Here is a 24436-nt window from a genome sequence, read left to right on the forward strand (position 1 = left end):
TCCAGGAGTAGAGTGATTGTGGATTCTGAAGTTTTTACAGGGATTCCTGCATTTAGAGTTCTCGCTTTTTGTGCCAGTAAGTTTAATTCCAGGAAAAACAGATTACCTGATCAAGGTACAGTGAGATGAAAGAGACTTTTACCTGTACAAAAATAGCACCTGACTGCCCCCGAACTTGATGCAAAGAATGACTGCTTCCAGCTGAGTTGTATTTACGAAATGTAAAGCAAAGTTCATGAGACACAGTGGCAATACGCCAGGCAACATTGCTCTCCTGTCACAGTGCCAGCCTCTCCTGATCATCACAAAGTTTCCTTCCATGTCACCATGTGGCAACTCCAGGACACCGCTGGAGAGATACTCTACTCTTTGAAAGTTTACTCTTGTAATTTTCCTCCATGAAACAATCATAACAATAGGTCAAACCATAATAAGCTTCGTCAGTGTTGGCATTTGTACTATATGGGTTTATTCTGGTGTTGAGTAGATGCAGGAATCAGCTATCATGTTAGTCTGCTTCACTCTTCATTTACTGCTGTTTCAACAAAATGTTAAGGTCTCCTCTCCTATAATAACAAAGGGTTAATGCAGTGATTGAGAAACACCGAGACAGGGCCCTGGTGAGTAGAACTCAGGGATTGGGAGACATTGTGGCCCTGTGGTTAGAGCTGAAGCATGAGGAGATAGTGGCCTGGCCTTTATAGTTGAGTGGCTTAGCGAGAATCCTCTGTTATACATTTTTCATAAGGCTATCAGTTTTTATACTGTTAAAATCAGCAAGAAAGAAAGTGAGACGCATCAGTAAATACACAAGGTGGTATATATATATTGGAGACAGAACAAAGTTTAAGTGCATGCATAGGAAGACAGGGGATTGTTTCCAGATCCAGTTGTTTTTGTTTTTCTCATGTAAACCCCAAAGGTTCCATGTGAAATCTTTTACCTGCTTATTCGATTGCGAACGTTAGCCTAAACGTTTGTCTGCATTTCACCCCCAGATTATGTCACAGTGCATGAGCTACTTATTTACAAAGAACGAGAATGGTGTTTTTGCATCGCAGAATGGCAGGGAAAAGCCATGAACAGTTAGATAGCAAAACCCTCGACAACTATAATATAATTAAGCAACATTAAGAAAAATGAGGAGTGGTCTTTTAGTAGAATTGGTCAATATCCTTTCCAAGGCTGAGTGCACCAAACTGGCCTATTACATATTATAGGAGTCATGTCAAAACAACCCAATATTAGCAAGACAAGTTCATATGCAAAACTTGGTTCTCTTTCCCCGTTTACTTCCTGTCTAGCAGGTAAGGTGCGACCCACTTTGCTAAGTGCAAGTCTCAGGTGGCGTCTTATTTTACTCAGGAAGTCAACTTACAGTTTTGTGGCTGGAAGAGTGTTTTTTTATGAACCTACTAGCTGCAAAACCCACGCTCGGTTTTATCGCTAGTTCTTTATTTGAAATAGATACTATGTAGCATTCATAACACCTTCATAAAGGCTACGTAACCTATCCTTCAAAATCACTTTGAAAATGGACATAACATGCATATCATTGTCATTTTTGTATTTTAAATGACCCCAAATTATTGTATTAAAATTGCAATAATTGCAGTAAAGTGTTATGGGTTATGAGTCACATAGTACATGCACCTAAACTATTGAGTTTTTAAATACAGTGCATTTAGTTTGTACCAAATGATATGACAACATGGCACGAATACATACACGAATGAGCATGTTGTGTGGGTTTTCAAAGTGAGGGACTATGTGCATCCTGTAGTTCTACAGCATTTTGTAGCCTTTATAAAGGTTTTATGAATCCTACTTGTTGTCTGATTCAGATGAAGCGGTACGGTTTTAAAAACAAGGACACAGTTAAGTCATTCTAACTGAGCCAGGTAAGGGCTGCAATATGTTATCGACTTTGTTTAGATAAGATCCCAACAGTTGTAAAATGCTCCCCACTTAAAAATCATAGTGAAACTTGAGACGACATCCTTGTCACATGGGCTTGATCTATAAAACATTTTGTAATAAAAATAAAATAGGCATCAATGCAGTTTAAAATATACATCCGACTATAATGCTTTTACGACAGTTTGACCTTTGTTTTAATAGAAATGACTGCTTACGTACTACGTTTATAACTTGCTCGAAGATCTAGAACCAGAGCACTACAGTACCCAGCAGCAAGCAGACTAATGGCCTGATTTGGAAAACAATACGTTAACTATACAATCTTTTTTATGGCCTGTTTTTGTGAGTATAATACATTGATGAAAAAATGTAATTAAAAACTCTTGTACTCTAAAGTTTGATATTGAAAAAGCTGTTCTAGACTGCTGTTGAATTATTTAACTTTGACTTTTAAAATATTCCCCCGCAGACTGTTGTAATGTTTGCTGTGGTGGTGTGAAACTCTTGCCAGGTTGTCGTCATTATATTGATTGATTGATTGATTGATTGACACACAGTTGGCCCACTTCATGAAACTGTAACATTGCATTGGATAAGTCATCACCAATATCAGACTAGTGGCATTGAAAATGTAGTGCTCTCAATCTTACAACATTCACCCACCATGTACTGTATCCAAGGAGACGGGGAATCATGGTAGCGGCAGATAGATACAAGTCAAGAAAGACCACATAGATTAAAAAAAAAGAGAAAATAAGTAACCTACATATGGTCCACAAGGCATTTCATGCATAGGGTTTTTTTTAATGAAACTTGCAGACTGCCATATAAGGACTGAGGTCATTCCAATGTACAATGTGTGCTTCCCTTGATTTCACAGGTAATTGTATCCCAAAGCTTAAGAAAAGCTCAGCTCTATGCAGTCAACTCTGTGTTTAAGACATGAATTCCCTGTGCACAAAGCATGACAAATACTACTGTCAGACATTCAGATTTCATGCACTATCAGGAGTGTACTGCCTATCTGGGACTGGCTCATTTGAACGCGGATTAGGAGCGCGCGTTGGCATTGCCCTTCTCCCCATTCCATTGAAGTGAAAACAGAAAGCAGTACTTTTATAATCCTGAATGCCAAAAGCAAAGCAAAACAGTTAACAACAATGTGCCAATAAGCTGCTTAACTAGTTACAATGCTCCCATTTATAACACTGTAGTCGGGAGCCGTAATTAAGAGACTGTGCTATTTGTGTTCCGCCTTATAACGAGAATACTAGTGTTAATGTAATGGCATTACGAGGCAAATGGGAGTCATGACCGTACCGCCATTATGACCTGTTCTGCAGTATAAAGGGCCGCCCTCTAAAGGGGGAGCAGTGTATTTTCTTTTAAAACATAAGGATTACATCTTTACATGACGAAAGACTGGTGCTTGCTGCAGGTTCAAACAATGGCTTCACGTCAACCCCAGTCATTGTTTAAGCTGTCGGCTATTCGGCATGAATTATTAAACCAGATCCAGCAGCACTAACGAAGCCCCACCAGGACACTAAAGCATTCTTAGAGCCTGTGTCTACAGCAGGCTCTCTCTTAGGCTGTTAACCTTTGCAAAGGCAGTCATATAAACTTGTTTGTAGGCAAGTATACAACAGCACCTTGTATATAAAGGCCCAGTAATCTGTGGACTTTAGAACTGTCTCTCGGGCATCTAGTGACCAACAGGGAATATGTTCTCGCAGTGTGAGATCTGCAATGGATGGACCTCTTGGAGTGGAATGGCTCAGAGGTGCTAGAGTAGCATACCCTTACCGAGTCTCCACGGGGTGGTGGCAGTGGGGGTGGGGGGGCGAGCTAAAGTTGTGTCTAAATGTAACACAGATGGCCATGGTAATGTAACAGGGAGGAGTGCTGGGTGTGCACCACAAGCAAACAGTAACCACAATGCAACCGAGACGGGCCCTTTTGCATTTGGGGTTCTAGAGCTTTTAACCTCATCTCATCTCACTGCAGGGTGGGGGGACTGGATCCGTAACGGCTGTGTGTCAAAACAGGAGAAAGTATCCAAAGAGTAGCTCTTTAGTGGAGTTGCCAGAGTGGGTACCAGGGGTGACCTGCAAGAGGGCACCTGCAAATTTCAGGCACAACCAACAGGAGTTAAGGATTATCTACAAATTGACATTTTACAAAAGAAAAAAAATGAAAAAAATCTATGCATTGTAAATAATGTTAAATATTGTGAGTGGGATGTAGGACAGTGCCAATACGAATATACACTCCCTCTGTATAGGTTACGTCTTTCCAAAGAGCATGGGACTGTAGGTCTATATATCCATGCCAGTGTTTCTGAACGGGACATCACATGCCAGGCATGATTACAGGGAGATAATCAAACAAAGCCATGGAATATGGTACCCTTATATAGCAGCAGGGGAAATATGCAGTTTGAAGATATCTTGAGGTGAAAACATTTGCAATCTGAATGTAAACAATGACCTTGTTTAGTTTTTTTCTCAATATCATATCGCTCCCAGCGATTGTACCGACACTTATGCACTTCTAAGCTAAATTTTACATTTGGCAACTAACAACGTTTTGCACCACTGTTTCTAAGTTTCAACAGAGATCCTGAACAGATTTCAAGAGGGCCTGATGGGAGGGTGACCCAGATATGTAGCTCATGTATATGCACAATCTAATCAGATTCAAACTACCTGTGCAATGAGTCCATTCCCAAATCCTCTCGATATTCTGCACTGATGTTTCCAAACCCAATAGATTTCGGATTCAAAACAATCATTTAAAAGAGGATTGATTCCTTGTACATGTAAACGTAGAGAGAGGACTGTTCTCTCCTTTAGAGGTCAGGCTGAAATCTAAAACGGTAATAGAGGTGCTTAATGCTTTTGCAGAAACACTACGATCAAAATCATAAAACGGAAGACGAAGATCTTTTAATACAAAGCAGTATGAGACAGAACATTGAGAGAAACTCCATCTCCCTGCTAAACCAGTCACTCCCGTCAAAGTGAATCTTTCAAATCTGTTCTGGAGCGCTGCTAGGAAAGCAAACTGTACCCATACAGCACATAAGTAACATATAAATATTGCGTCGGAAGAAACAAGTTACTTTTGTTTTTATACTGTGTGTATCAAGAAAAGAAAACAAAGATTTCCGCGGTTGCAAAGCCCTGAAAAGTAATGATCTCTAGTAGTCCATCCATAATTACAGCAGAGCAAAATTATAGAAACTGCATACTAGACACAGGTTTTAAAGTAAACCTAATTTGCTAAAAACACAGTGCTCTGTTTAAACACCATTTACATTTTCTGGCTATTCCATTACAATTACCCTTTAGCCCAGTCACTGCCTTACTGTTGTAGTGGAGATTAAATATAAACATGTATGTTTACACAAATAAAATGACCAATCGATTTTTTCCTTCTTCAAACAGAAGAAAGCAAACCCCTTTGTTGATGTTCAGCTGAGAGGAAGCCTACAAGGGTGGGAAGGACTTGAGCGGACAGAAGCGTTCCCGGGAGAGCAGGTACACTGGAAGACAAGACCTCTGTAGAAAACGGAGCACAGGGTTGGGAGAGACGGCGAGAGAAAGAGGCGGCGTTGCTCATGCAGGGCCTCTAGTCGCTAGAGACGTGGTTCGCGTTCACAAGGGTGTGCCAGCGCTCAATCTTCTTATCCTTGTTCTTCAGACACTCATACCAGTGCTTCAGGTACTCTCCCTTGGCTGTGATGCCCAGCTGGCATCCTCCTGCACAGGGAGTCACAGAGAGAGGATTACACTTAATGTATCCTGCATAGCTTCTTTATTAGGACCTGAATTTGGCATCACCCTGGTTTGGGGCATGCTCCTGCTATAACCTGGGTTCCTTGATTACTCTGGAATGCCGTAGCTAATTTGTTGTAGATAAAGTCCACCCAATGCCAGTTTGTTGTGACCGCAAAACAGCCCAGTTTTGTTTCATGATTTAGCCTGGACTGTGATAGTAATTCTGTTCAAATCGGATTAAAATGTAAAATCACAATACGTGTCAACTAGGGGCAGTTCAAAGCCAGGATCCCAGATGTGAAAGGAATGTACTCACCTATATAATCGTTGGATTTGCCAATATCATAATCCCACACTGAGATATCGAGAGACTTCTTAGCCAGGTCACTGTGTTTGATGTCATAGAAAAACTCCTGCAGCAAAACAAAAAGAGGTTTCATGGAAGATGTGAGGGTGCAGTGTGCTCTAACAGGTCAGCGCCTCACATGGTTCCCTATGGCAGCTACACTTTACCACGTGAAGTTTGACCAACTGTGCAAGGAAAGAATTTACTACCTCATTGAACTCAGGATTCAAAGTCTTCTTCTTAATCTGGGTCTTGTTTTTAGCCTTCTTCCCCATGTCTGGCTTTAGCCAGCTGAAAGAAACAGGAGTGAAGTTCAGAAATCCCAGTGGCAGTGTGCAGTCATTGTGTTTGACATGCCAGTGCTTAAAGACGTGTGACACGGCCATCCCAGATGTCCCGGGTGGAGATACAAAAGATGGGACTCAACTATCATGCTGTTATGCAACTCAGATCAATCTTTGCTACTACCCTTTTTACAACCAACTAACAAATAGCTAACCTCTCTAAGCATTTTACACTGTAAAGTCAGTCAAGCGAGAAGTCACTTAGATCAGCTCCTTTGCACAAAGTGCAGATTTCCAACCAGTTCCTAATAGTGCTACAAAGTCATATACTCTATACAAGTGTCCATTACAGTCCATTTTTCATGTTCTCAGCCTAAAGCATCTTTACTTAGAGATGAGAATTACTGCTGATTCTTTTAGTATGACAGAATAAAAAGTGAACGTACATTTTGACGAAGGGGTCCGAGTAGCCGTTGGCGTCCATGGCTGCCAGGTGCACACAGCGGATGATGCCCACAATCAGCCTCCCCAGCTGAGTGCTGTACATGAGAGAGACCAGGATCCTTCCCCGCTCCTCCACCTCTCCACTGTGATCTGCCTGGGAGCACACAGACACACCATTACACTGTGCCCACGCCGGAATACAGCTCTAGGCACACTATCACACACAAGAAAACAAAGCGAGGCAAGAAAAGACATCATTATACCATGTCTTCACACAGGCAAAGAATCAATTACACTGGCCATGCTTTACAACAGGGGAGTCAGACAGACAGCCCGGCTGCCTGATAGGGCAGTTTAATCTGCCCTACAACATTGATTCATTTATCATCTGGTTTACACTTGGGTATCACGGAAAATTAAATAAGGTATCATGAAATTCCTTCCCTTAGGTGAATTCTGGCCCTCAAGATCCAGTCCTGTTTTGTATTCCAAGCAGGTTCTAAATGAGTTAGTTTCCTGTTAGCAGTTTCAATGAACTATAGTAGAACCTGCTTAGTTTCTTATAAGGCTGGGCTTACCTCTTCCTCATAGAGAGCCATGCCTCGTGAAGAGCCTGCTGTTCCTCCACGCTTCATCTGGGGAAAGAAGAATAGAGAGTTCTTCTCCAGAGCAAAAGATTGCTGAGACCCTCTCTATCAGACCTGCTCTCAATGGGCCCATGCTGTAATCATCTAAACAGCACAGAGTCTATATACTGCCACGGTTTAGGTACTTTGTGATCCAAGGTTGTGCAAACCTTAAAACGCAACGTTACCACCACAAGAAAATATCACCTGGTTTAAAATTCAAATGCAGGGCTAATGCCACTTCTCTCAATAGAGTCTGCAATCCAACTACAACAGGCCAATAAACTGGGTTCAAACATCTTGAATATTGGGGTTCGTTTCTATAACCCCTCCTCATTTGCATATGGTTCAGTGTTTCACTTCATCCTTCAAAAGGGGTCTGACAAGAGTTCTAATTTAAGACAGTTCTGTTCTGCTAAGCTACATATGGAAACAAATGGGATTGATTTAAAATCTCTTTCAACTCAGTTCAGTTGATGGATGGAAACATAGCATAATAGTGTATGGGAGTCTTCTTAGTGTGAGGTCAAATAGGGCCCGGATAAGCGGCAAAAAGTGGGTCCTTTTCAAGCAACTTTACTATTGCAAACCAGGCCATTAAAATATAGATTAAAAAGGAAAACAGCCTCACAGGGATGACTCTCTCCAGACAGATGTTGAAGTTCTTCTTCTGGTTCAACTTCAGCTTTTTCAGGGGCATCCTGGTCTCTCCAATAAACTCGTTGTGTCCAAATTTATCCTCGTCACACACAGAGATTCTGAAACCACAAAGCAAGCAGGCTTTTAACACACTTTCATCAGCTTGTGGTGTGAAATGAGAAGGATGGGGAGAAGAATAGGATAGAGGGGAATGGGAGGGGAGCAGAAAGGCAGAGAAGAGGTCGAAGAGGACAGAAGGTGTACAGGCTTAGCTGAGCTGGGCTTAGTATAGTACAGTACTTCTGAAGGAACTATTCTAAAAACATTATTGTATGTAACACATTACTCATAAATCTGTACAGTAGTTTAGCTACTTTACTTATAATTGGGTCTCCACTAGCTTATTAATATTAAAGACTCGGTTTATCTTTGTACTACAGAAGTGAGGCAGGGCTGAGGCCTGTGGTTAAAATCCCACCCCTCCCAAATCCATTTGCAGAATGCGGCTGAGTCTTAATTGATTAGCTTATGGTCAATTAAGCCCAGACACATAATATCAAAGAGGAACAAGCTCCTTTGTTCCTGGCAGTGGTTAGTTTAGAGAAAGGACTGAGAGCAACAGGCTGTGCTTGCTGTCCTGCACCAAGACTGGGGTGCATTTATTGGAATTTTTGTTCTGTTTATTTAACTGCAATCTCCTATCTCCTGCCTCTGCTGTACCTGCCACTTGCCTTGACTGCAACGCTGCCCTACAAAAAGAAGAAGATAAATGCTTGGGGTTTTTTTTTTGTTTTGTTTTTTTAAATGAGGAACTTTTTTTAAATCTCGTGCTCAAGCGACTTTGTTCTTTGTATTGTTGTAAAAATGTGTACAATCAAAAGTGTGCGCATTCTAAGCGTACGCACCAGACAAAAATGAAGTTTGTTTTTTCTGCCCAAAGCCGTAGTCTTGGGCCCAATAAGTGGCACTGTAGTTCAGCTTTCCTTACCGCAGCGTTTTCCTCTGCATGTCCTCGTCTGTGATCCCATGGTAAACCAGAGTCTCATTCCAGGTGGGATTGCGAGTGTTTCTCAGAGTCTTGGTGCGCAGCTTGTTTGACTGAAACACACAAGACATGAGCCATAAGGCTGCAGTAGATACAGTCCAATATCCTCGTTAAAACATATACATTTTAAGGCTCCCATTATTTACAATAAAATCATGTTTCAGAGAGCTGAATAAACCAGCAGAAATGTCTAAGCTAAAATAGGATGTAGCCAGTGAGTAATTTAGCAAGGCCAGAATTTGTCCCGTATTGGAATTTCTTATGATTTCTCATAACCCAGTCCACAGTACAAAGTTATTGATTTTAGACTGGGTATACCTTACTGGCTCCAGGCAACAGGTGCAGTTTGACATAGGGGTCTGCCAGTCCGTTGGAGTCCATGGGCTTCAATCCCTACAGAACACAGACACATACAAAGTCAGACATTGGCTTTTTATAGCATATTATTACTCTTATCTTGATCATAACTTTGTCCTTACCAGATGATATTCAATGACAAGGCAGGAATATTTTAAAAGAATAATAAATATGTGGAAAAACAATTAAGATGGTTAGACTTCAAGATGACGCTGAAGCGCTGAAGTCCATCTAGGGTGTTTCTTACTAGTTCTATAAGTTTTCTTTCAGCAAATAATTGTGGAAAAATGTTGAAACAGAAGAAAAAAAATAAAACAAACAAAGCCCATAGTTCATGCCAGGAGATATTGTATATAGGAAAACTGGCAGTCTGCGAGGCTAGACTGCAGACAGCTGGCTCACCTTGGCTTTTATGATGGTGCAGTACAATGAACTGCTCTCCTGTTCATACAGCAGGCTGAATTCTAGCGCACCCAGCGTTGCTGCAATTGAAAATGAAACAGACGTTACACACGGGAATGCCATCAGCCAGAACAGTGCTTCCCAGCCTCCGAAGGATTTTCCACAGACCGCTTCCAGCTTCGGAACAAAATATCTGTATTTATAATGCAAGCTATACCAGTATCAGTAGATTCGATGTTGAGCTATTGCATTTTTGTGCATTGTGTCAATTTTAATTGGCATCGCATGGTTACGTATAGCAGGGATAGGCACCAGGGGCTGCATCTGGCTCGCCAAATCGTTTGTATTTGGCCTGCAACAGTTAACAGATTATTTATTCTGCCGTGAAATGTATATTTTTTTCTCAAACATATTTTGCTATTATACAGGGTGTAGAGCGCCTTTTTCAATGTGGAAGACTGATCACAGGGGCGACGACAGTTGGCGTTCACTGACATTTGTGCATAGGCCACAAATCACATATAGTCTTCCACCAGCGAGAACCTTCCTTTGCAGGTTTGAGTAAGTTATTTAGGATCTGGTAGGAATAAAGTAACAGACCTCAAGGGCCAGCAGTGTGCACCGCTGCACAAAAGAAACAGTTCTTCACACAGGTGATTGGAGATATTGTACTACAGTAAATATACAGTACGGTATATATTTTATTAAACAGTAAGTAGTTTCAATTTTCATTTGGATATATATTTCCCTTTACTGTTTGGTGGTGTTTGTAATCACTTTGAGTAGTTCAGTGTTCTGCTGCTCCAATGTTCAGTTGAGAATTTTTTTCTAAATCCGTCTGGCTTTGAGCTTGTCTGGGAAGTCCTAATTGCTAGGAATAACAGTCCTCCTCATCCCATTGAATTCATGAGACAATGCCATTTTTCAGCTCTATCAGCTGGTTTCACAGACCCTGTTCAGCACTAGTCTTGGACTGCATGATCTAAAATAACACTATTTAGACCATGATTAGTGAGAACGTGAAATTAGAGTTGAAAAGTCACATTGTCACATTGAGAAAATTGATAATAACTCAGTAAAACCACTCAGAATGATTGCGAAACATCACGATTGCAATACTGCACTGTCCTGTCCCAAGTCACTCACTGGTTTCGTCCGAGTCGTAGCTGTTGGCCTCTTCCTCGTCCTCCTCAGGGGGAGGAGGAGGGGGCTGGTGCCGGGCTGGCGGGGCTTGTGCTGGGGGGGCCGAGACAGGGGTGTAAGGGGCCGGCTGCCTCCTCTCCTCCTTGACTGGGGCGGCAGCTCTGTCGTCCCGCTGTGGCACAATCGAATAGCCGCTGTCCATCTGTCCCGGAGCCATGGGCTGACCTCCTGGCAAGCCAGGTCGAACTGGAGTTAGTGACAGGAGCAGCTAAGAATCCCTGTCTGCGTTTGTTACATTAGTAGCTATGGGTTACACTACACTCAGCTGAAAAGGAGTGCTAACCAAGATTAGAAAAGTGTCTCATATCTTACAAGAGCTAGCAATATTATCACTGGAGCTGCTTCTTATGAAGATCTTTGGCTTGTATGCTACACTTTCATTTGGGATATGCTGATATAAGACACTGCTATAGAGGAAATGTTGCTTCTGCTTCCTAGTGCATCACTTCATGTGTTGCAGTGAGGTATTTCACTGGATTATATGTGCCCCCTGATGGTCGTCATTTCCACCAGCCACAGTTTCACCACTATACACTATACCAATGTTACGACAGTCTCCGGTAACACGTCTCAGAAACGTTTCATGCTGGCAGGAACAGCTACCCCCAGGATGTAGACATACCTTGCTTCTGTTCAGCGTATCGAGAAACTGGGTTCTGAGCTGCTCTGCCACCTGCAGCACACAAACAGAATGACAAGCTGGCATCCTACAGGGAATGTACAGTACAGCACATGGTTTACATAACACAGCATAACACATACACAGCAAATATTAATTGCAATAAACAACACTAAAAAGTCCTCTAACAGACACACTGTACCATCAAGCATTATTGAAAGATTTATTCAAGTACAATAATATCTGTTTTAAACAATACAATAATTGGCTTTTTTTGCAATCACTGCTAAAGCTACGCCTCCACCTCCAAATAATGGTATGACAGTGGGCAATAGAAAACAGATTTATCAGATCCTTACCTGGCTGAGCCATTGCAGAGGGGGCTGCAGCTGGTCTGGAGGCCTGGACAGAATTGGCTCGCTTTGCAGCTAGAGGGCAGCATTGGTGGCAGAAGGGGGGTGAGAGGAGAGAGGTCAGACGGTATTTCTATCGTTTGTGAGGGGTTTGGCTACTCCATCCTCACCCTTAAGTCTTACCTGCCTGTAAAGCTCTCTTACAGGGTAAATACATGTAAGAAAGACAGAATTGTTAAAAGTCTTGCTTTTTTTTGTAAAGATTAGATACAGTGGTAGTTACCCTTCATATTGTTTCATTGGCAGAGTCCAGGCTCAAAGTCAGTGGCATTAATGCTGTAATCCTCGTGCATAACAGAGAGGCACAGACTGCGTTCTCTCTAATCCAACACTCTGAGCCAGTTGCACGCAGGAGTTTATTCTGTTTAAAATGAATCTCTCTCAATTATTGCCTTGTCTGAGATTCCCTTCTGTTCATGAAAATTAGACCCAGCACTGATAACCAAGGGTTTGGCCTCCCTGGTAGTGCTCAAGATCTTATAGTTGTTTGCTTGCTACAATAGATTTCAAAAGTGTAAACCGCTGCATTTGGTATCACTACCTGTACTATAAAAGTCAGCTTCTGGGATCTTAAAAATATAGAACAGACCATTAAATGAGAAAAGCTCTTTGGCTTAGTCCTTTGGTTCATACTGAAGGGAAATGTGTGTATGCTAGCCAAAGAGAGCCCTTTTGCAGTGGAAAGAAAGCAGAATCCAAGACAGCATAGGAATTTAAAAACTTTCCGAAGTGAGATTGAATTGTGTTCAATGATGTAAAAGTTATTGTAACTTAAAGTCAATCTTATTTTCATTTTCTTTTTTTTTTGTTGTTGCATTATACAGAACCAGCATGTCTATACTCTAAGAAATAACATGTTTCCTATCACCTATAAGCAATTGATTTTATAATGCATATTATATTGTATTACATTCTAGGGATTTAAGCTGGGTCTACCTCAACAATGTTGGTGACCAACGAATGAGCAGTCAAAACAGCTGCCTACTTGAACCCTAGTTTAAAATATCAACTGGTCAGGAATAGCCACCACAAAGTACAGGGATTCTGAGACACTGTAATACAGTGTCATTCACTGCTTTAAATAAAAGCGGGGGCTCATTCGGGATTTCCCATTTACTGCATGCTATCTGTCTGGGATACTTCCCCTGCAATAGGGCGTTGTTGTCTGGGAAAGTACCATTAGAAAATGATGTGCAAATCCTTTATAACCAATGGGTAGCAGCATACATCCACACGAAAAGGGCTCACCGTGTCCATTCACATTCATAATAAGATGTCAATTTTGTAAAATACATCAAACATGATGAGATAACCGTTGGTAAGAAATAGAAAAATAAGCAGAAAATTTAAATTACAAAACAAAAATGGTGCAAAAAATATTTGCATATTACAGCGACTTCTGTTAAAGGTAATTGTTCAGCCTTTGACATTGTGCATCAAAATCTTTTACAATCTGGTAGGGATGCTAATGAGGTGATCCACAGAGATGCAGTTTTTTCCTCCTCTCCTTCAGGTTATTTGGTTTTGCTTTAGTTTGATAGTTACACAGAGTTACATAATTTCACAGGTTGTAACAGTAGTTATTCTAATCTTGGATCTTGCACAAAATTAAAAAAAATATGTATTTCAATGGAAAAAGTAAAAAAAAAAATCTAAAGAAATTAATAAATAAATAAAAACAATGGAGCTGAAATCAACATGATTAAATGTAACTTTATTATATAGAAGATTTTGATGATATATCATTTACAAAAGTATATGAAATTAATTAAACAATAAAACATTTATAAAAGTGCCTTGTAGTGCACATTAACAGAAATCCTCAAATTCCAATAGACACAAAAACATATCTGAATTAACCTAGGGCTTAAACACATAATAATAATAATAATAATAATAATAATAATAATAATAATAATAATAATAATAAATAGCTATATACATTTTATTTTAATGCTAGGAGGAGACACTAGATTATTGTATTTTGTACAATTACAAGGTTTTTAATCGAAAAATGTTCTTGGCATTCGAAGTCACAATGAAGCCAAACAGCTTGATTTTCACTAAAAGCACCTGATGGACTACTTGGGAAAAAGCCTTAAGTAGTCTACTGGATAACAGACTTTGCTAATTGTTTTACTCTCTACCAAAACCCAGACTCCCAGAAGCATTCCCTCCAAACTCTGTCAGTCAGTAACCAAACCGCTGCTTCCCCTGTGACCTGCACTGTTTTCAGTGTTGAATACGGATCCATCATGATCGAAAGTGGAGCTTTGAATTATAAAAGACGTTGTTCGCGATTTGAAAAGAATACCATTAAAAAACCAAACACACGCTTACTATAACGTAAGAATCTTCACAGAGGAAAGTGATAGGAACACATATTATGCAAGACTTAGTGACATTGTTTTGGTAGCTCCACAGTATTTACTGTAATAGTACAGTATTGGGGCTGTTGCTTGACATATCCAAGTACCATTTTGTAAGATAGTTTCACTGTGTCAGCATCCCAAACACCATAACTCTAGCATCTCCTAAACTCTACACTGATAAAAAAAAAAACAATAGCTTATACAGACAGGGGGAATCTAGTGCTCATCAGATGTTCTGCCCAGGCAGGCAGTGTTGCCTGTAATAAGGTGTTTAAAATCACACTGAGCTGATTTAGAACAGGTCTAGTGGGGAGGAGATTGACGAGAAGTAGCCATCATTCATTGGGCCTGACAGAGCTCAAACACTGTAGATGACTGGTGTCAGCATTGACTGGGCTTGTCTCAGATCTGACTCTCTTGTCTGCACTGACTGTGCTGCTCTCAGTGATTCACAAGGGCAATTCCATGCAATGGTGTTCCAGTGGCAGTTCAATAGCTCTGTATTAAAATAAGAGCCTCTGCAATGGGATGAGGCTACCAATGGTCCCATAGTGGGGGCATTCCAGCTCAAGTGGATGAAATCCTGGGGGCTCCCTGTTAGTGGTTGTTGTCCATTATGTGCTGCAGAAAAGGGGTTGTATGCTTGCAGAAAAAAGAGCTGCATAAGTTATGCCCTATATGGTGTCAGCAGGTAATAAAATTTACCATTTTAGTTAACTTTGGCACAATTATTCTCATTGTGAGGGTAGACCTAGAAGAAAAAGGCTTAGTACCATTTTAAATCATGTTTCAAGGACTTTCCAACAAAATTGAATAATTAATAATCGCAATAATTGATGAAAGTCATCAATGTAAATAGTTGAGGAACCCAACATTAGTCCATTTGAGCTGTATTGACCCAGAGGAAACACTTATGAACCAAGACACTGTGGTGTAATCCATTGCTGCACCATGGTACCAAATCAGAACCACAATATGCTATTAATATGTCCTGTAAAGCCAACTACAGCAGCTGTAGTTTCTGAATATAGCAGGCTATGCACAACGGCATGCCAGAAATGATCATTTGTTGGTTATTTATTTCTGTATTTATCTTTAGACAATGGACAGGTTGTAATGACACAGTGCTGGTATACAGACATTATTCAACCCTATTAACATTAAGCTGTAATGACAGCGTGACTAATTTAGCAAAGTCAATGATTCTACTTTCTGCAAGTTCACATTTCCATTTTTCTTAAAGTTACATTTATTTGAATATTGCCTTTGTTTTCAGCAGGCTGACTGGTTTTTACTCAACCCAAGCTTCCAAAAGCATGAACGCCAAGTGAATTATCCAACCTGCTTTTTATTAGACAAAATACAGCAATCCTCGGTAGGTTTCAAACAGCATTGAATGGCAAGTCATGCTGGAGTTAGATGAACAAGTCCCAGCCATGCCTGGAAGTGGAGGGGAGTGAGTGTTGCCTTCACTGCTTGCTGGGGTCAGCAGGTGGACAGCATGCCCGTTGGATCAGACAATGAAAACGGATGGGCCAAAAATTCCAAGGCGTTAAGAAGAAATGCAGGAGTCTTAAGAAATAGAGGTGAGGAAAAGCAAGCAAGCAGAGCAGACGCTTGGTAAGGGAATAGCTAGGAACTCAGTCAATACTAAAGCAAAACACGTTCAAACTGATTCCATTTTATTTCCAGAACGTTTAAACTTTTACAGCTGCTTTCACAGACCCTGATTAGCACTAATCTTGGACTATCCCATGTTACACTTTAGGTGCTAATCTGGATCTGTGAAACCAGCTGTTAGAGTGAACCTATTTAAAACTTTATACTAATATCTGTATATAAATCACCCAAGTAATGTGAAACATGAAAACAAACACCACTCCTTCCTCACTTTCTTGCCTGGTCAGTCTTTCCTCTTAATATGACACTGACGCTGTCACCTTTAAAATAAATCCTTAATGAAGTTAAAGGGTTCCCCAAAGGCACTGAATTTTAGTACATCAATGAATGAGTTTTGGATGACATTTATAGCAGCTAATGGTTGTAATGTAAATGTAAACTAGTGAAAAATAACTTAGTACCAGGAAGGACCAGTTCAGCTGTCACGTGTGGTATCATGCTAGTTTGATGCTGTTAACACAACGTGATTATTCCTCTCTGAAACTGCCTCAGGTGAGGACCAGGAGTGTAAGTCATTCCAGAAGGCCAGTTGCTGGTATTAATGAAGCAGGTATTCCAATCTTGTTGTCTTTTTAATACAAAATCCTAGACTATTTCCATTTCAGCCTAATTTCAAAGTTTGCCAGTCGAACAATTTGCCCCCTCATGCTCCAAAGACAAGTCTTTTACAGAGAGATAGCAATTACCTGGGAGACGCTGGAATCTAACTGTTGTGTTGCCGCATTCTTCCAAGGCACTGTTTCACTTTAAAACAGCAGGGCAAGTCTCTGGTGGATTAGTTTGACATGTCTGTAAAGTGCTCTGAGACAGTCTGTGAGTGAGTGGATGTTGTAAATGGATTTCCATACTTGCAGAATCTGTGTGTGACTGGCTTGTGATGGAATGGAGTGGAAGCTCTTTGATCATTTTCAGTAATTGATGGAATTTAGAAATGTTACATTCTGCTAAGAGTGCATTTGCTTTAACAGAGGGGAGAGTGTAATACGTACACCACAGGACTGCTTGGGTTGGGGTATATTAACACATGCTGTGGTATATCTAACTGCAGAGGACAGAGTATTAATACAAGAACAAGCCACGGGGAATGACACAATAAAAAAGCCCACATCCCACCGAAAGCAATATCACCACTGAACAATTAACTACCAGTATTAACATCTCAGTGTGGTACACTTTTCAATGCTCAGACACAGCTTTGTCCCTACTCATAGTTAATTAACCACACATGATCCACACATGTGTTATTGCATCTTTGCATACCCAGCAAAATGTAGCATTCTAGCTAGGTAAGCCACAGCATGTTTGTATATACTGCAAACATAGAAAACAATGCGGATAGGCAAAGCAAAAGCAAGAAAGCACCAGAAGCAGAACCTAGAGCAGACAGAGCAGCAAGACGTTCTGGTCCATCCGTTTCGATTGGCTTTACTAACCTACAGGACTCCTGTTGACCTCACTTTCGGCTTCGTTGTGGTAGGCGTCTCGGCCTTCGGGATCCCCCGTGCCGTATTCGCTCCCACTCGGGGCGGAGCGCAGCTCCTGAGGCTTCCGGGCCACCGGGGGGTAGCCTCCTCTGCCAGTGTTCTCCGTGCCTGTAAATAGACAGCACACAACGTGACTACGGCAGCTCTTACTTCAAGGAAGAACTCTGGGTGTACATTGCAAGAAATCCCACATATAACACATTGCTGTTTATTCCATCCACGATGGGGCAGTGTTGCAGGGGGACAGATTAATGGTTACACTCTGGTGTACCAGATTAGAGATTAGACATGTTACAGAGAGCTCTTCAGAGGGTGCTTTAAACTTCTGTGTTTTAAAAAGTCACCAGGATGTAGCTTTACTACATGTGTACTTTTGAGTGAAAGTAGTATCTACCAATACCCAACTAAGGAATAATTTTTTGGTTTGGGGTAGTTTTTATTATTATTTTTAAAAGGACAAAAAAAAAGACAAACACAGATCAACCATGAATGCAGACCACAACAAACGCTTAGAGTAAAAAGGCAGACAGACAGGCGGAGGGGAAAAGGACGGCACACAGAGAGGATTTCCTCAGTTTCACTGAAGATAAATCCTCAGTTTTGTTTCATTAAAAAAAGACTCCTTGATTCCACAAGAAAAAAGTAGGTTTCTCTCAACTATAGACATTTTCCTCAGAATAGATACACTATCCTGTATTTTCTTAGCCTCAGAATGGATACACTATCCTGGTATAAGCTGAACCCGACATCCTGCACACAGTAAATTAATCTTCCACTTTTTTTTGTTTCGTTGCAGTCTCAAGAAGTTTGGTAGTTTTATTCACGATTCCTGGTTCGGGGGGGGGGCAGACGGCCTAGGTCGGTCAGGGTGTCCTCAGCTCACCGCATATCAGTGACCCCTGTAGTCTGCCGGGCTCCTGTGGGCTTGCCTGTAAGCTGCCCAGATCTGTGTTGTCCTCCGACACTATAGCTCTGAGGTGGCTGCATGGTGGGCCTGCAGTGTGAAAAGAAGTGGTCGGCTGATGGCACACGCTTCGGAGGACAGCATGTGTTCGCCTTCACCGCTCCCGAGTTAGAGCAGGGGTGGGAGCAATGAGCTGAGCTTAAAAATAATTGGCTATTCCAAATTGGGAGAAAGAAAATGATAAAAACAATTGGTGACTACTACATTTTTATAATAAATAAATAAATAAATAAAAGAATAAAAGCCCTAGTTGTTGAGAATAGCAATTAACAGTATAAGAGACATGGTTGTTAGAGATGATGAAATGAAATCAGGTTATTGTCAATGGAAACATAAGATATGTGATAGCTTGTAATGAAGACACATATAAGATCTAGTTCTTGGCAATAAAGGCGTATAGAATAAATCTGGTTGTTAGCAATGGAGATACAGTAAGAGAGCCGGTAGTCATCAATGGAGACGCAAGAGATCTGGAGAAGTGAACGGTATCATGATGGTCAGAGGCAGTCGCTGAGTGAAGCCCCTTACCCGCCTCGGACCTCTGTGGTCTCATTCCTTTCCTGGCACCTCGATAGGCACCGACAGCCCCGTCCTCCTCTGAGCTGTATCCCCCTCGATCAGTCTCGTGGTGGCTGGCATCGCGAGATTTCACTACAACCAGGGAACAAGGGGGGTATTCACTCCTCCACCAGAGGCCACTGTCAGAAAGCACCACCTTATTTGCATTCTTTGCTTTGCAAATGATTGCTTCAGGTTTGGACTTTGGCTTTAAGCTGCCCGACATGCAGGTTCAGTTTTACACTTCAATATCACCATTGGTGTTTATTTGCTACATTCTCCCATACCTTCTGTGCAGCACACTTTAGAGTAAAAGGCATCATTGTGGCAGTACAGCTGTATACATTCCACAAACGTAGCTCCCATCTTAAAACTTGAAAGCCACTATTCAACTGTCTGTCTGCAGCATACAGGCATACAGTAGTTATCTTTGTAATTTCAACCACAATTTACAGCATGGCGATTCAATATAATATGTCAGTAGTTCATGGGCTTAGAAGCAAACACACACATCACTATGGCTCCATTTTATCAAAACGTTTTATTCCAGTAACATTTGAGCATGCTTTTTTACGATAATGTTTTACCATACTCCTGTGTACTTTGCTTGGCCGCTGTATATTTCACCATGTCATGTTTTTACCACTGTAAACCGAAGCATGGCACACTGGAGTAAAAGGTTCTGATAAATACAGAGACCTAATAAAGATGTGAAAAATAGATGTTGATTGATCAGTAGATACAAACGGATACACAGAAAGGCAGTCAGATACAGGAATGGCAAAGGAAAGACAAACACACAACGGAAAATAGAAATATATGTATGCGCATGAGTTGGGGATGAATATTTGTTAGCTACTGTATGGACAGCCAGCTGAAATGTAGAGGTTTATGAATGGACTTCCACAGACCTGATCTCCTGCCCCCAGCTCTCCTCTCCTCTGGCTCACCTGTACAGAAACCAAACACTTCACTGGCCTCCAAAAACACGCCAGGCCTCTCCCATGCAGAAGCAGTGGGGACTATTTCCAAAACAATGTGCTACAGCTTTTAGTTCATTAAATCCTGTCTGATATTTATACAAATTCTTTCTCAATTTTTTTTGATTGGCCAATTCAGCAGTACCGGATTGGTTGCTTTCGTCTGTGCAAAGTATCGTTTGGCTGGTTTTGATGGATAATAAAATACATTCGGACCAACTGTGTCCTTGTTTAGTACTTGCATGCCCAATAGAGAGCTGAGCTTTCAATAGAGCAAGTCAAAATGAAAAAGCTGGCACTTGCGTGCTTGACTCATAATTCCAGCAGGCATCTACTGTCTGACAGAAACCCACTAGAGTTCGAAGCTGATTGGCTGATGGTAGTGAATCGTTTTCCAATGCCTGGTTGTATTGCTGCAGTGTCCGAGTGTATGGGTGTGTTATCAAGCTTACCTTGGGGCTGCTGCTCTGTGAGCTGAGGGGGAGCCTCTGCTGGTCCTGAGGAATGAGAGACAACAACAAAGATAATAATTACGTACAAAATATAGAGAGAGAGGACCATGAATGAGTTACACATAACCCACAAGCCCTCCTCAAATAAGAACATTCATAGAATATTCTGTTTAAACTGTATGCATGCTTAACACTAAATTAAAACAGCTGGATTAAGGGAATTACATTCCTTAAATCAAGCTCTGCACCTGCATCAAAATCTGGAACAGTGACTGGTCAGCCTGCCGTTGGATTAGAATAAATGCAAGATATGGTAGAATTCAAACTGATCTCCAGTAAAAACACATATATTCTCTCAGCAGCACTGAATACGGAAAAGGTCTTGAACTCAGATATGCAACAGGAAAGTATTAACTCAAGGACTACACCAGTGAACATTTGAGGTATTCTCCAAACACCTGTTCAGCAGGTTCTCACCTTGGCCCTGTGCCCGCGGATAGCTGCTGGGTCTCTGCTCCTGAACAGGGAGCTCAGCGGTGCCGACTTCCCTCGGCTCTTTCGCCTCACCGATTGGCATCGGGGAGGGCAGGACCTGTTTGGGCAAGCCCTTGAAGAACCAGGCCCCAGAGCGCTTCCACACCTGAGCAAACAGTCAGTCAGTCCGTCAGGTATTCACAGACCCACAGATGGGATACAATCCACTAGTGACGATACTACTGCACGCATTTCATAGGGCCGTTTTTAGGGTCGCAGCTCTGGAAAAGTTGTTGTAAAATGTATTCCATTTGCACCACTGTCTGCTATGACCCCTGTTAGATTGTACTGTGTGATATGACCCCTGTTAGACGGTAGTGTCTGCTATGTATGACCCCTGCCCTATTAGGCTGTACTGTGTGCTATGTATGACCCTTGCTAGATTGCACTCACCTCCCTTTGCTCACTGCAGATCTTGCACAACCATATGGAGCCAGGTCGACTGCTGCACTGAATTCCACACTTTGTACAGGCATGCTGCGGACAGACAACCACACTGTAGGATTTGCATATCATTGCTGTGTGTTAATGACCAAAATAAGAGAAATTATTTCTCCTGGTGAACGAGTACAAGCTGAAAAATGTATTTCCAGCAGATTAGACAAATTTCCTGATATCACAAAGTTTCTACATGGTCCGGCTTATTGTACACATTGACTTAGCACAAATGTCCTGTGTGTGGGAATTATTTTAGTGCTGTTTTGAGGCTGCTGGTCCTACAATGCCACAATGCTCATGCATCAATGCCATTTCAAAAACATGCACTATCCTAAGCAGACAAAAGCGGAACTATTGATAATAGAATTTTTTTGAAATTTGTATTATTGAGAGGTGGCTGTATATTATTGTTGGGATACAGACAACACAGCAAAGGTAACTGTAAACACTGCAGGGTGTTCTGTAACACTGTAGGAGTTATACTTCCATTGAATAAAGTGTTTAGTGCCACGACTGTCTAAGGGCTCTCGGTACCTTCTTACAGTCCTCGCAGACGACAGCGGCGGCCCCCAGCATGCCGAGCTGCTCCCCGCACAGAACGCAGCGCGAGACCCCGTCCCCCAATGCGTTCTTCTTCATGTCATCCAAACGATCCACCAGCCGCCTGGAAGCAAGCAAGCCACGATTACACTGGGCGCAGACACGCACACGGCACTCTCACAGAAACCTTGCATTCACCTTAGCCCCTAATCCAATAGAAATGAATGATCTCCTCATATAAACCTCTGCTGACTCCATGTTCACTGGAATTTGAGAGTTCTGTTCAGCCCACTGATAACAATACAAGGAGCTCCCAGCATAGATGTCACTCACCTACTGCTGATCACATTAGTCTTTAGGACACAACATCAGCATAAAGGACACAAAGACGGCAACACTGGCCATCAGTTTTACTTCAATCAATCAATCAACACCTTTATTGATCCAGAGGAGTTAATTGAGAATTTGATGACCTGGCAAGAGGCTCACAACACCACAGCAAACATGAAATAAAAATCAAGATATTGAACTTCCCATTTAAAAAACGTCAAGGCATGTCAATTCTAAGTTCAGGAAAGATTAGCTGAGGGTCGAGGCTTCATTTCAAAGTTCATTCCTCTTTTGAAAGATGCTTTGAGACCCACGGTTGCTGATGGCGCACATAGAGTATGACAGTGCATGACTTACAAATAACACAAGAGCACATCCTTCAAGTAACCTGAAAAATCATAGGCAACAGTAAACACATACTCGGAAAATATATAGCAGGACTCAACACAAGAAAATTAGACAAGCATTTTGGCGAGCAAGCCTCTTATTACATTTTACTGTGATTTAATGCTTTCATTATTCCAAAACCCACCACTGAGAACCTCCAATAAAACATAACAACAACTGTATTTCTGCATCTCACCATTTGATTGCACTAATGGTTCCAAAAGACTGTTTTCTTGATGGATGAAATATTGATTCATTTCGCAAACCTATTTCAGAAGCAAAAGTTGCTATGTGCTTCTATCAAAATATTTTATGCCCGCTCTCAGTCTTCCTTCATTACTGTTACTACATTCATGAGTATTTGTCAAGTTTGATAAAGCAATTGGCACATTTGACTTTTTGGTCACAGTCTCTGAGCAAGACTGAGCAAAGTTTAATAAGGCTAGTATATAAAAGACCAATAGGGGTGTGCTTTGGTCATTTCTATACTGGCCTAATTATAGAAATCTCACCTTGTTCAGGCTTGCTCAAAGACTGCCCCAAAGGTGACTTCATGAAACATGCCAAATATGTGAAGAAACGGACATTCATGGGTGACTAAGGACACATGTCATGGGACAATAAACAGACAGGAAATATTATGCAAATTCAGAGGGAACCAAGAACTGCTTTAAGCTTTCCCTTATAAAAGTTATAAAAAATCATAGAGAACTCTACATGGTACAGCACGAGCAAAGCACAACGAGAAGTTATTCCAAGCCTGAACACCAGGATGGCCCCCGTCAAGGTTTGGGCAGCTGCTCTAGCTGATGACAGACAGCGTCTTTGGAGTAGGGGCTCTGATGAAGAGCAGATGGCCCCACGCTCACTGGCAGTCCAGCTCACCCAATGCGCTCTTGCTCCATGGCTTCCATCTTCTCAGCCCTGGCGATCACGCTGTTGATGATCGCCTTCTCTTCATCAGTCAGCTCCTCATTCTTCCTCTGCCTCTCGGTCTGGCTGGAGTGGACTGACCACCCCGTTCCGATCCTGTCACAGACACAGGAACAACACATTGCAACTGCTCCAGATCTGCGAGAACCTGATTAGATTATGATTTACATTACATGGATCTTTATTAGCCATGTGTTGCTTCTGAAAAGACTCCATAAGGTTAATTGTGGTGAAATGATGTAAGCATATTAGCGTTGCACTGTGTACTGTGCGCCCTCAGGTAAAGCATTGTCCTCTGTGCAACACAAGACTTAGGGAGTCTTTTCAGAAGCATGTGTGTGGGCTAGTTAGTAAGCAGAGCAAATAAGAATTCAGAGCACACATAACAGGATATTAAAACAGGTAAGAAAAACACAACTTGAGTGCTTAATAGACCATGAATTACAGTTCTTGTTTGCAGCCATTTTGTCAGTAAGACAGGTGCTTTAGTACTTACATAGTAGAATTTACAAGGGAATTCAACTTTAAATTAAAAAATACATATATCATATTTTTATTTAGCTTAGCATTCATAACAGATCTGCACACAAGAATAACATTAAATATTCTTGAAGTATGTAGGAAAGGCTGTGCATATTGGTTCTAGCTATTGATATGAAGAGCTGACAGGCTGTTAGATAAAGTGCTGAAGCACAGGTTACACA

At 41.4% G+C, this 24436-nt stretch overlaps 1 protein-coding gene across 10 annotated transcripts in view; it reads right to left on the minus strand.

Moving 5' to 3' along the window:
• Positions 1-3802: 3802 nt before the first annotated feature.
• LOC121299880 (rabphilin-3A-like) overlaps positions 3803-24436 on the minus strand; it is a 79453-nt gene continuing 58819 nt past the window's right edge. For 7 of the 10 annotated variants that reach the window (XM_041228067.1, XM_041228066.1, XM_041228060.1 and 4 more), the window contains 20 exons: positions 23685-23828; positions 22077-22206; positions 21498-21581; positions 21048-21210; positions 20571-20615; positions 20050-20088; positions 19109-19231; positions 17566-17724; positions 12027-12095; positions 11671-11721; positions 10992-11216; positions 9846-9925; positions 9405-9479; positions 9030-9139; positions 8034-8160; positions 7355-7411; positions 6779-6930; positions 6258-6339; positions 6019-6115; positions 3803-5684 (listed from right to left, as the gene is read on the minus strand). In XM_041228067.1, coding sequence (XP_041084001.1) covers positions 5554-5684; positions 6019-6115; positions 6258-6339; positions 6779-6930; positions 7355-7411; positions 8034-8160; positions 9030-9139; positions 9405-9479; positions 9846-9925; positions 10992-11216; positions 11671-11721; positions 12027-12095; positions 17566-17724; positions 19109-19231; positions 20050-20088; positions 20571-20615; positions 21048-21210; positions 21498-21581; positions 22077-22206; positions 23685-23828 — 2143 coding nt within the window. In that variant the 3' untranslated portion in view covers positions 3803-5553. The remainder of the gene's footprint in view (positions 5685-6018; positions 6116-6257; positions 6340-6778; positions 6931-7354; positions 7412-8033; positions 8161-9029; positions 9140-9404; positions 9480-9845; positions 9926-10991; positions 11217-11670; positions 11722-12026; positions 12096-17565; positions 17725-19108; positions 19232-20049; positions 20089-20570; positions 20616-21047; positions 21211-21497; positions 21582-22076; positions 22207-23684; positions 23829-24436) is intronic. The other 3 variants (XM_041228069.1, XM_041228068.1, XM_041228070.1) reach the window with 3 other exon arrangements.

The sequence above is a fragment of the Polyodon spathula genome, chromosome 25 (assembly GCF_017654505.1).
Source record: "Polyodon spathula isolate WHYD16114869_AA chromosome 25, ASM1765450v1, whole genome shotgun sequence".
Lineage (NCBI taxonomy): Eukaryota > Metazoa > Chordata > Actinopteri > Acipenseriformes > Polyodontidae > Polyodon > Polyodon spathula.